This window comes from Nipponia nippon, unplaced genomic scaffold, assembly GCF_047370975.1.
Source record: "Nipponia nippon isolate SJK-2023a ecotype South Korea unplaced genomic scaffold, ASM4737097v1 scaffold_12, whole genome shotgun sequence".
NCBI lineage: Eukaryota > Metazoa > Chordata > Aves > Pelecaniformes > Threskiornithidae > Nipponia > Nipponia nippon.
In genome coordinates, this window is record NW_028262313.1 from 7992069 (window position 1) to 8004870 (window position 12802).

Consider the following 12802-nt stretch of genomic DNA (forward strand, 5'->3'; position numbering starts at 1 on the left):
TGTGGAGGTACTGCAGTTTTTGGTCCGTTGCCAGTTCCAAGTAAGGTCTTTTCACTAGGAAAAGTCACGCTGGTAATAGATATTGAACTGTCAGCTTCACTTTTTTTCTTTCTTTATTTCTTCTTTATTTTTTATTCTCTCCTTCTTGAAGGAAGGTGGGTGATCAGAATAATTCGGGCTGTTCCCTAATTGCAGTAGAAGCATGGGTGGAGGTATACATTAAAGCATGAACAAACACGAATCTGCTAGATAAACATTTAATTTCTGCCTACTTACTTCAATTTTAAGTCCCAGAGGACCAACTTCCTATTATTACTGAACCTCATTACAGTTTTATCTCTGGTCTTATAATAAAATCAAAAGCATTAAGTAACTAGAGCTGTCCTAGGCTATTTATGATCGATTCAGGTAACCACTAATTGCAGTTTGCCTCCCAAATGCTGTGGAAGTTGAAGGTCTTTTGCTGTGTGTGGTGGTCAGATATCTTCTGAGATACCGCACAAAGAAAAGTTAATAGCGACCAGGGTTATTTAATATCCTAAATAAGGATACAGAGGAGGAAGTGGAAGGCAATCTGGCAATGTCTGCTGTAGCTGCTGGCATGGTTTTGTTACAAATTAACTGTATCAGAGTGAATTAGAAAGGGAAAAAAGAGTTGCCAATGTTCATATGATTTGGAAAGTGAATTTAAATTTGCTTGTATATGTGACTATTTTCATGTTTTCCATGGAACTAGTTCATGTGGTTCCAATTATTCACTTAAGTCCCATATTATTAGTCTCAGTTTCCTGAGTGCATGATTTATGTAACTAAGCCAAATGTGCGAATTGAAATTCACTGCACATTGATTAAATTGGCTGTATGCATTACTTAAATAAATTACATATGTTAAAAAATAAACAGCAAACTATGACTATAGTAGTTACAATTTGCAATTCGGATGACCTATAAACCAAGAATTATTTGCTGACAAAATGTTTGAATAATATTGAATAATGAATACATTAGAGAATTTCATGATGTGTTCATCACGATTAATGAATAAGGAAAAAATACTCATCAATTATGTGTGTATTTGTTCAGTGGAAAATCAAATTCACCACAGGTTATCATAGAATCATAGAATGTCCTGAGTTGGAAGGGACCCACAAGGATCATCAAGTCCAACGCCCGTCCCTGCATAGGACAACCCCAAAATTCACACCATATGTCTGAGGGTGTTGTCCAAATGCTTATTAAATATTGTCAGGCTTGGCACCATGACTGCCTCCCGGGGGAGCCTGTTCCAGTGCTCCACCACTCTCTGGGTGAAGAACCTTTTCCTAATGTCCAACCTAAACCTCCCCGGCATATCTTCCTGCCGTTCCCTCGGGTCCTGTCATTGGTCACTAGGGAGAAGAGATCAGCGCCTGCCCCTACTCTTCCCCTTGTGAGGAAGCTGTAGGCCACGATGAGGTCTCCCCTCAGTCTCCTCTTCTCCAGGCTGAACAGACCAAGCGACTTCAGCCGCTTCTCATACGGCTTCCCCTCTAAACCCTTCACCATCTTTGTGGCTCTCCTCTGGACACTCCAGTAGCTTTGTATCCTTTTTGTACTGCGGCACCCAAAACTGCACACAGTACTCAAGATGAGGCTGCACCAGTGCAGAGCAGAGTGGGACACTCACCTCCCTTGACCGGCTAGCAATACAGTGCTTGATGCACCCCAGGACGCGGTTGGCCCTCTTGGCTGCCAGGGCACACTGTTGGGTCATGTTCAGTTTGGTTATTTGGAAAGTCCAGCTGAATGTAAAGGTTGCAGGAATGGGTAAGGTGTGATGAAACTGGTAAGGGGCGGTTTCAGGAGCAGACTCATGGTCCCACATACCTTAATGGCTGTTGGATAATCTTGAGAAAGGCACACATGAGGAAGTCATGATCACCTTTGTAGTGGTCCACCAGTGGTGTTGCACTTAATACCATTTTAAGAAGGTTGCCTTTCTGCATGTATGCATCTTCTTTCTGTGAAGAAAAAGAAAAATATAAGACCGTGGTGATGCTACATCCATAGAGGGTCATAATGGTGTGGTTAACATGCTCACTCCTCTTTTGCTCCAGAATTTGAACACAATCCAGACTGAATCCGGCCTTGATGGTGCTCCCCTCTTCTCTACAAACATGTTCATGTTCTTCCTATGTTTGTCTGTCCAAGTGCTGGTGGGGCCTGGGGCTGCTTCACTCACCAGTGGGAATGTGGCTCTTCTGGGAGGGGGAAACTTCTGGGTTGAAGCTTTTTAAAAGTAGCTGGTAGCTAAGGGTCTTGGGCTCATTTTTTCTGGAAGGTGTTCCCTGTTGAAATGTTTCAAGTTCAGGCTCTGCAGTCAAAGTGAAGTATTGGAATGCCTGCGCAAATGGATAAGTTGAGCTTCATGAGGCTCTTCCTTCGTTGTTTGCTCTAGTCCTGTTGAAAACAAAATAGTACCCTAAAACCTATGGGCTGTTGAGTTTAGTCTGATGGAAAAATTATACAACAGACAAAAACAAACAAGCAAGCACAGGCCACCCTTCCCAATCCAACCGAAGCTATTTTTTTCAAATACCAGCAATCCATCAATTTACAAAACCCTCTCTAGCCTTCTCCTAGAGGAACCCACTGTGATTTATAAACCTTGCTAATAGTTCATGTATATAGTAATAACACTAATGAAAGGTGTAGAGTTTTATTTTAATGTGTAGACAAAGCAGCTCTGTAGCAAAAGATTTAACTGTAGGACATTTAAAAAAAGATACATTAAGAGATGAAGTGCTCAGAAGAATTAACAACAGATTGTATGGAGAACTTGAAAGGTCACAGCAGTAATGATTGTATTAAGGGAAAAAGGGCATGTTAGCAAGGGGTGGGCAAGTATGGATGTTAATTCTTGGATGGTGAATTATTTAATCTTAGCCTGGTAGAGAAATCTCCGTGCATTACTGAAGATGTGGTGGTCCTCATCACCTTGCATCAGTTCTTATCAATTTCTGGGAAAATGCAAAAGGCAAGGTTAGTTCCAGTTGGTTGAGGGGTGGTGCCTTCAACATTTCTTTCCTACTTAATGCACATTCATCTTGAGATGTATTCATTCACAGTGGGGAGACAGACAAGTGTGTTAGCATGTTAGCTGGGTTGTGGTTTTTGTTTTTTTTTAATTTTTTTTTTGTTACTTCTTGCTAATAATGCTTGCTTCTAATAATGTAGAAACTGCTTTCTTAACATTTAAACAAACCTTCCCTGTATGGTTTTTTATCTTCTCCCAGCTGGGGGGAAAAAAGATTCTGAGTTGTTGCAGTTCTGGATTTAAGGTAGTGCTGCGGGATTGCCTATAGCAGCCTGGGCTTGCACAGCTGTCCAGGAGCAAGAGATACCACAGTTGCCTTTCCCCCAACTCTTTTCTGCACTTCTAACATCCTATATTCCACCCCTGCCACAGCCTCTACAAAAAGCATTGTGGCAGGTCTAAAACCCAATTTGGTTGTTGGAATAGTGCTTGGAAATATTCTGTTCTGAGTTCTGAGCTTAAAGAAGAGCAGAGATGAGCATAAGGAGAGCACTAACTGAAATACGTAGTGCAGTACATTATGGCTAGCATTTTTATTTTCCATTTATTTCCATTATTTCCCTCAAGTAACACTCTGGTGGGGGGAGTGGGTTAAGTGCTCATTTTTAAAGTTTTCTTTAGAACTATGGTTTTGCTGACTCTGCAAATCGTGCATTTTTAAATGGTATTGCAGTCCTCTTGCAGTGAGGTGAATTGTATTTCTGTCCTGTGAAGTACCATATGCCTGGCTCTATTTGTTATCTTTCACCGTCATGGAAGTGCATTTGAATAACAGAATCTGCAAATACAGCTTAGGAAGAAGAGAACAATGTATGAATATGAACAATTCTGAAAAAGCCCTTGTAAAATAAATAGGCAATACTATTCTTACTGTAAAGAAACCAGGGGCCTGATATTATCTGATGTTGCGCTCGCTGTCCATCGATGACACTCAGCTCCTCTGAATTTCAAGTCATAAAGCGACTTGCCATCAGCAGCTGGTCTGTGACGGGACTGCCCAAGGACCTCATTCCCCCTATTACGTTCAGACTGTGCTACCCTGACAGTAATGGCGTGTTGTGAAGATTAAGCAGGCTCAACATTTGAATTTGAAATTAATTTTGTTACATTTAATTAACTATTACAATCTATAAAATGTACTGTGTAAAACACATAAAATGAAAACAAATGACCGTCTGTGGCAATTTAGCATCTCTTCTGTGATGAAAAAAATGAGAGAGGCAGCTTTATCTTGAAAAATTACCCTCAAGGTAAAAGGTAATCCTCCAAATCCGGCTGCCAGATAGGGAAGTGTAAACCTTCACATTTGTGTCCTACCCAGGGCTCTTTCTGTAATGTGGAACTGCTTTTACTGTTCTTAAGAGAAAGCTATTAATTTTGATTAAACTTCTTGTATTAGGATGTAAATAAAGATGCTTGGGCTGAGAAGTACTACCTGGTGGCAAAGGTGGTCTTTGTCAGAGCCTGTTGGATTCAATGGAGAAACCTCTCTGGTGTTTTTGTTTTGCTTAGACCATATTCTGATAAGTGTCCAAAATATGGATGTGTCTGAGTTAACAGGACAGCAGATGGATGCTCGGGGTGACTCTTGTTCCAGGTAGTTGTAGCACTGATAGGGATCCAGAAGGTGCTCCGTAGACAGAAAGCTATTGCTGTGTTATTTCTGATCATAAAACAGGTAATGGGATCCATCCTGCCAGAAAAAGATCTAGCTTATGCTTGTGCTATTTGTGCTAATTTTGTAGCAAATGTTTTGCTTTATGTAGCAGGGCTTCAGGTACTGCAGGTTTTAAAACGGTCTCTAGCCAGATGCTGAATTGCTCACCTCCAGGAAAGTGAGAGAGAAGAGTCTGGACTCTACAAGAGGCGGGTGAAATGGCAGGGGTAAAATCTGGGGGTAAAATGTCAAGATCAGATCTCACTGCTGGCAGGGGTGCGGGGAACTGTGCTGAGGAAGAGCCAGTAAATCCTGCCTAATGAGCTCTGCCCCTACTCTGTCAGGTAACCGTGTGTGGTAGGGTCAGTCGCTGCCAGCCAGCCTCAGGACTTAGGTGGCTATCTGATATGAAACCCATAGAAATGAGCCTTTTCACTGCAAGCAAGTGGGCTGCCTCTCATGTTTTTATATGTTCTGGAGATGTTATAATCTTTTAAGCCCTGTATCGGATTTAAGGGTAAGGGTAAAGGATGTTTGGGTCTGTTGGTTTCTATAAAATACAATTGTCCTTGAACCAGTCAGCTAATCTAAGTTGCTTGAGACTGCTATGTCTTCATGTGGTTGGAAAGAGCAGGTAGTTTAAATCTCTGAAAGAACAAAACCCAACTTGACATGGAAGTTACAGAATTCATCGCACTGTCCAAAAGTGGCACAGTAGTAGTGAAAAATTGCTTTCCGTGCTGATGCTTTCTAAGCACATCTGCTCTGCAAGTGTCCCTCTGTGATGACAGATGTGAAAAAAAAAAAATGCTTTGCCTTTGGAGGATTTTGTAAGCGGGTGGAATATGTTGAGATCTGCCTCCCTGTGAACAAAGCGTAGTGGTGCTGGCACCTTGACTGGGCTGTCCCATCCATTAGGTAGCGTGTTAGCAGAGCAGTACAGGAGTCTCTGGAAACTTTAGCTTGAGAAAAACATTAACATTAATGTCATGAGGTCCAAATCTGCCCACCTGTTCACTTGGCTGAACTCAAAAGACGCTGGAGCTGAATTTAGCTTGAAGTCCATGTGCGTGTAGTTGTCTGCAGGAGTGGAATGCCCTTGGCTTGGTTCTCCACAGCCTTCCCTCTGGCAGGGCTTGTGGTGTGTGCCCAAGGGGTGCGTGTCCTGTCAGGCCAGGGCAACTTTGCATCCCTTTCCTTCCTCCTTTGGGTGTGTTTTCTGAAACTGTGGTTGATGGTTTGCACAGAGAATAACATCTGTTGTGCTTGGGTCTTCACACAATTGTTTCTGCATCTTCCTCCCTTTGCCAGCTCTCGTAGATTTTCTTTTGTATTTGTTTGTCACTGGCAAGATCTTTTTGGTTTTTTAGTATTAAAAAAAAACAAAACGCATGTGGGTTTTCAAGTCATTGGAATAAATTAAAAGCAAATGGGCTGCAATGCTTCTCATAAAATACATGATTTGTCCAAAAGCAAGCTGGACACTTCATTTTCCTCATCAAAATTAACTGTGTTTCTTGACCTAAAGAGCTGGCTGTAATGTTTTAAGCTCCTACTCATAATAGATACAGCTTCTGCCTGCTTTGCTCACACTGTATTCATAACAATTATTTCTCATTGTTTAGGAAGGCTAATAAAATACTGCTTTGAGAACATTCTCAGCCTTACAAGAGAGATCCTCTTGTTTTCTCTTCCACTGTGGAGAGGCACCTCCTGTGCCTCTCTTGATTTGTGCTGGTTTTTACAGGTTTGCTGGAGTGAGGTGTGAAAACAAGAGCAGCTCTGGGCAAAGCAGAAGGGTGCTCAGGCAGGGGCAGCCCCGGCAGCTGCTGCTCTGCTGCCTCCTTGTCTGTGCCAGAGCCCTGGGGAGCCAGGCTGGGGTCTAAGGGACGGGGCAAGGCATATATGTGATGGAGGAGATGGCTTGGTCCCAGCACCAGCTGTTGCTGACTGTCTCTCTGCTATCCCAGCCCTGGTAGCAGGAACAGCAAGTCTGACTCCTCATGTGTCTCCCACCAGCTGGAGCAACCCAGGCTTGATCCATGGGCAGCAAAATTCAATTTTGCCTGCACGACTGGAGACCTCGAGCAGGGGCGATGTGGCAGCTGCTGCCCTCCCTGCTGCCGCTGCGGGCTGGAGAAGGAGGTGCTCTGCAAGTGCTGCTTAATTGCTACGTCTTGTGAAGCACGACACATTCAAAAGTGGCTTCACTAGAATCTGTGCAAGACTGCAATCCCTTGTCCTCACTTTCTCACGAATGTATGCTGTTCCTTCCTTTTAATTTTTCTAGACGCTTTCAGGAGAGGAGTTGGGTGAATACCAGGTGGCCAAATGGAAATGAAAGTGCTGTTAGCCATTGAAGCATGTGAAAAAGCTAGTTCTCTCTTCTGGCTCCACTTTAATGTGATTGCTCTGGGTGCCTTTGCTCTGGGAAAGTGCGCGTTCAGGCCATGACTCAGAAGTCCTTGAATGGGTTTGTGGTCTGCGGGGATAGGGCATAGCTCAGGAGGAGACAACTTTCTTTTCCCTCTTGTGTATTTCTTAAAAAAAGTCCTGTCCTCGGCTGCAGTGTACGATGAGCTCTGGCTGAAATGCCAGCTGTATTCACTTGTGTTTTCCCTCCTCTGCTATGTCTTCAAGCAAACTTTTTTCAACTGCTGATTGCACAGAGACAACAGACATAAGCTAATGTGCTGCTGGAGCTGCTGCCTTATGCTGATGGGTATTTTGGTGCTGTAGCCTGTTGAGTGTATGTGATAATTGGTTTCCCTTTTGGTCTTTGAGGACAGAAGATGCAATTAGCGTGTCCAGCATATTTTCTTTTATACATTCTCAAAATTGCAATTCTTTTAGAACACCGAGGAGTCATTAAATTGGGACTTGGTTCTTACATTGTAAAATACCTTTGCTTTCTAAGCATCAGAAGAAATTGCTTGCCCTAGCTGCTGCTCTGTTGGTATATTTGAATTCAGTTGTGGTGTCAAAAGTGCAAGTACAAAATCCTATTGAAGTACACCAAAAAACATTAAAGGTACCTCTGCAAAGCTCTTGAGACTTGGAGCTTATACCAAAGGACAGGTGTTGGCCGTCAGTTTGTCTTTCAGGCAAGGCTTGAGAAGCTTGTAGGTGGATGATGGGGGATATTTACATGTTAAACTTTAGGTAGGATTTCATAGTGTACCGAAAACAACTTGCGTTGCACTTTAAAGTTTACCGACATCTGATTTCTAGCACCTTGCCACTTCTGAATAACAACACAGCCAGCCTACACTGCAATCTGGCTACCTGGGTGAAGGCTGCATCTGAGAAGACAAGAACAAAACGTGAGGGGCATGCAGTTTCAGGTTTGCGTATGTCTCTGTATACAGGTCTACATGAATATACTGAGACAGTTTTCCCTATTAGAGATGACTGGAGACTTTCCTGGGATGCTGGAGAGCAGCTGGGCAGTGGTAAGATCAAAGGCTGTATGTCCTTTTCCCACACGTCCCGTATCAGTTGTCTTGCCTGCTGGCTCATGCTCATATGTGGATGTACGTTTAGTCCTTGCTCGGACAAAAAAAAAGTGTGTTTCTTTTTGTTCCAATGAGAAATGGTAGCACACCGAAATGTCAAGATTTAGCAGGCTAAGAAATATGTCTGCTGATGAGAACCTATTGGGATTATTCCAATCTTGGAATAAATGACCAGAAAAGGAGAAAGGATGGAACAGGAAAGAAAGTGTGATTCCTCTGACTTTTCTCCTCAATGAATGCTGCCGAGGAAATATGTGATGAACTGCCAACTTCTGCAAGAAAAGAGAAATATCTTCATTTGGCTCTGTGGGATTCCTTTTGCAAAAAAGTAACTTAAATGGGTAAATAATCTTGTGGTAAAATTTGCCTTGTGTAGACAATACAAATAAAAATCTGGCTTTGATTGTGAATCACTTAACTGATCCACATTTCTATTTCACTGATTTCCTATTTCTGTTTTAAAAATAAATAAAAAAATAAGGCTAGACTTCACCACAGTGTTCTCGTTTTGAACAGACCTGGGAGGACACCCCCAAACCTTGCTCCTCCAGAGTAGCTTCAGTAGCTTGCCTTTAAAATGCTACTGTTTACCAACAGCCACTTCAGATTTACAACAGTTATTGTCCTAATTACAGACAGAAACTGTTGTCTGAGAGATAACTGTATGGAAACTGTCAAATGCTGACATTTAATGGCAACCATGGGAGCTGGAGATCTGTTGTTTTGGAGAAGGTTCTAAAAATACTCCATAAAAAGTAAGTTTAAGATCTGTTACTGCTATATATTTTAAAAATCTTCCCTGCCACTGAATTTCATATTTCATTAGAAACTAAATATCCTACAATAAAATAAAACAGAAAAGTAAAAATCCACAATAGGAATAAAATATGGCATTTGTTTTCATTTGGCTGTTTCTTTAGGGTTATTACTAGCAAAGCAAATTTGGACAAACCCTGTTAGGATTTCTGCTCCTGCTTGTAGAGCCCTAACCCTGGCATACAGCCATTAATTTACCAATTTTGAAAGGATTTTTATCTAATAAAAAGAGACGTGAGTAGGAGCCTGCACTTCATTGCAGACACAAAGATACAATTTTGACGATGTTATCTCAAGCCCCTGTGACACAGCTTTGATGCTCAGTGGAGAGGAACAGGCACGCAGAGCTCTGCTCGCGGAGCATCGCAGTGAGCCTGCTCCGCCATGCCGGCCATTGTGCCGGGGAGAGGGCCGGGTTGAGAGCTTGAGTCTGGCAGTGTTGGCTGGAGGGTTTACGTGTACAACTCCTGCCTAGGCTAGAGAGAGCCAATGCTTAGAGTATCAGATGTGTTATTGAGAAGGATGGGAAGGAATGAGGGATGGGGGGGGGAGCCTTTGCCTGCTGCTTAGCAATGCTTGACAGACAGAAGTCAGTCACAGCTGGAGGTGGTTCATCTCTATGTGCACATGGGGGCTAAGATCTGCCAGCAGTTAGCTAAGCTGGGACTAAGTGGGCTCAGGGGACAGTGGATTGCCTCTGAGGGATGCTGAGTTACCGGGAGGACTTTGCATTGCACAGGTCTCAACGAGCAGATCCAGTGCAAATCCAGGGGAGGTGATGTGGTCGGACCCAGGAGGAGGATGACGGTGATGCTCTGTACAGGCTGCCTATTTGAGCACCATCTCTGCTTGTTGCTTCTATTTTCAGTCAGTCTGGCTTGGAAACAGGGTTTTAAGCAAGGCAGGCACTGAGCATCAAACTGCTGTGGAGGTGTTTGGTGGTAGGAGTGTGGGAGTCTGGGATTGCCTTGAGCCAAGAGGGGAGAGGACGGATCCCATGAGGTGTCAGAGCCAAGGTGCATTTGGGGAGCAGCAAGTATTGTGTGTGAGGGGGTGGCTGGGAGAATCTTCCTCTGTCCTGGGAGATGGTCAGGAAGGAGAAAACTGGGGGATGGGGACAGGATTTTATCCAATTTCCTCTACTTTGCAAGAAGAATGTTATTAAATGGAAGATATCAGGTAAGGTAGGCCAAATTGTGTCAGAAGAGGAGCTGGGGCTGCTGTTGTGCCCTGGGTTTCTTGACTGATCTCAGCTTAGCATAGGCCAGATGCAGGGGAAGAGTCTCACTCCTGCTGGGCACGCTGCAGATCATGTTTGTCACCTGGGCCATGGTCAGGCTACTCTGGTGTTGAAGAGGCAGCACACGGGTTTTTCATGTGTGACAAAAAGCATGCATGTCCGTGCTGGGCCGTTTTTAAGAGGAGATAACTTTTGCTTTGTGTGTTTTGTAACCTTCTGAGGGCAGCGGCGTTGTCTGATAACAGCGTGTGCAGTGTGCATGCAGGTGCTTGGTGTTTGATGGCCACGTTCAACTGTTAGCGCTTTTGAATAACCTGCTGTTGCCTTGAAGGGTTGATGAACCATAGGGCATGCACAGGAGAGGATTCGGTTCTGCCATTTGTAACGTTAGCGTTACTGTTCTGAACTGTGCTTCCCTTCCTTGCAAAGTGGTTGTCGTGGTATCTTCTTCCCATATCTCAACTACAAAAAATGGATCGACCTTCAGTTTAGTTGGCAGAGGGTCAGAGTTGTAGCTGAAAGGCTGGAGAGGGAAAGGTGGTTTGGGGAAACCAGCTTCATGATGAAAAGAAGGGTAGTGACTGTCTGCTCGGGCCAGTCCAGCAAATGCTCAAGTTGCATAAAATAGGTTAAGGGTGAGAGGTAGATAAAGGCATCTTGGAATCTCCCTTCAAAATTTGCCAGCTCTGACAATGGTGGGATTAGCATACCAGTTCTTTCCTAATAGAAAAGGATTGGGATTATTTAGCTTTCATCAAGATTATGGCGTTGTTTAGATTTCCCACCCAGTTTTTCGTGCCTTAAAAAAACTCTAGCTGTGTGGGCTGGAAAAGCTCTGAAATGCAGCCAACTGGCAGGCCATAAACTAACTTAAAGCATTAATTTTATAAAGCTAAAATAATAGAAATCCTGGGAAAAGCAGCGTTTTGCATGCACATCTTGAGATCTGTGGAGTGTGTGCGTGCGTGCGCTCATGCTTGTGGTGGGGGAGGTATTTGTCAGAGTACACCTGCCTGTCTTCTAAATTAGCTAACTGAGGGTTTGGTTTCCAGCGAGATCTGTCTGTCCATCCAGCAGGCCCCGCGGTTGCCAATTACTACCTCCGCGAATGCTGTCAAGCCACCGCCACGGCTGGCAGTGCTGTGCTGTTGCTGATGCCTTGGCAATCATTGTTTTCTGTGGCTTTTTCAGCCAGTATCGAGGCATGCCAGCGACGATGCCCTGTCTGCAGAGGCTGCCCCGACCAGTTGAGTGCGTGAGCCAGCTTTTCTGCCTCTGCCCTGGTGTTGTGTGGACGGCCAGTGCTGGTGCGGCCCTGGCACTCCATTCCTCCCTGGCTGATCCTTTCCTCTTGGTGAGACCCTCAGCATTTTCCCCTGCCACTTCAAATGTTGTTTGAAAACATCTTACCCTGTTTATGCTTGAGATGCATCTGAAGATCCTTCCACGTACATCTATTCCATAAATTTTCTTGTTCTGACAAGAGCGTGACCTTTTAAGATGCAGATCATTCTTGCCTTTATTGCAAAGCATCTTTTCCTTTCTTTTCTCCAATGTTTCTGAAGTTTTCTATTTGTACTAATGACTTGACATCCAAACAGGTCAATACCTTGCTGATTAATTCTGATATGTGTATTCAGCAGGAACCATCTTTCCCTAGAAAAGAGGTGTGGGGGGGGAAGGAAATCCTGTTCCTCTTCAGAGGAGTCTTGGCAGCTGTAATCACAGGATTTGTGATTCATGTCCAATACATGTGAGAAGAGCTGACATCTTAGGGCAAGTAGCAGATATTAAGGGGCTAAGTAAAACCTGCTTTTGATGTTTGTGGATTTCTCTCTGCTAGATCAAAAGTGAAGCTGTTAATTCAGTTGATCAAACCTTCAGTCCCTTCTTACACTACAGTTTACTGGGTTAAATGCTGTCTTAATCAGCTCAGATCTCTACCTTTTCCTTCTGCAAGGCACCGCAGAAGTTAGACCTGTAACATTAGTCTGTTTTAATGAACCTGCAGCTAATCTTGAAGGAGCTGTAAAAATTGAGGTAGTAATTACATACAGTCACATCATATTTAATGATGAAACCTGGCTGGAGGTTTTTGTATGTGGAGGGTTTTCAGATCTGGACTACTGGTACTCTGAAATTTTAGCCTCTTCCTGTATTGGCCCATTGCATTTTCTGGCTGGTTTCTTCTCTTCTGTTGACATTCTCAGCATATCCATGCTGGGTATTCTTTGCCCGAATTTGGAAGGAGCTGCAGGACTGGTTCTGCTTCTGTGTTACCATGCTTTGTACTGGAGTTAGGCTCTTCATTTCTGTTTCTCTGACTCATCTGAGCTTAGAAAACATCAGTACCATAAGGAGATAAGTGAGGGAAGGGTTCTGGAGTCCGTCGGCATTGCTGAAATTCAAATCCCCATGGGGCTTATTCCTTAGCAATGTAAAACTTGCCTGAACAGTAACAGGAGTCTTGCCTGCATTTAAGGTTGCAGGATCTGGCC

At 43.6% G+C, this 12802-nt stretch overlaps 1 protein-coding gene across 5 annotated transcripts in view; it reads left to right on the forward strand.

Moving 5' to 3' along the window:
- Positions 1-12802, forward strand: part of IL1RAPL2 (interleukin 1 receptor accessory protein like 2) — a 393690-nt gene that overhangs the window by 51905 nt on the left and 328983 nt on the right. For 2 of the 5 annotated variants that reach the window (XM_087749101.1, XM_087749102.1), the window contains exon 3: positions 8102-8185. The exons of the other annotated variants lie outside the window; for them this stretch is intronic. In XM_087749101.1, coding sequence (XP_087605227.1) covers positions 8102-8185 — 84 coding nt within the window. The remainder of the gene's footprint in view (positions 1-8101; positions 8186-12802) is intronic. 5 annotated transcript variants of the gene reach the window in all.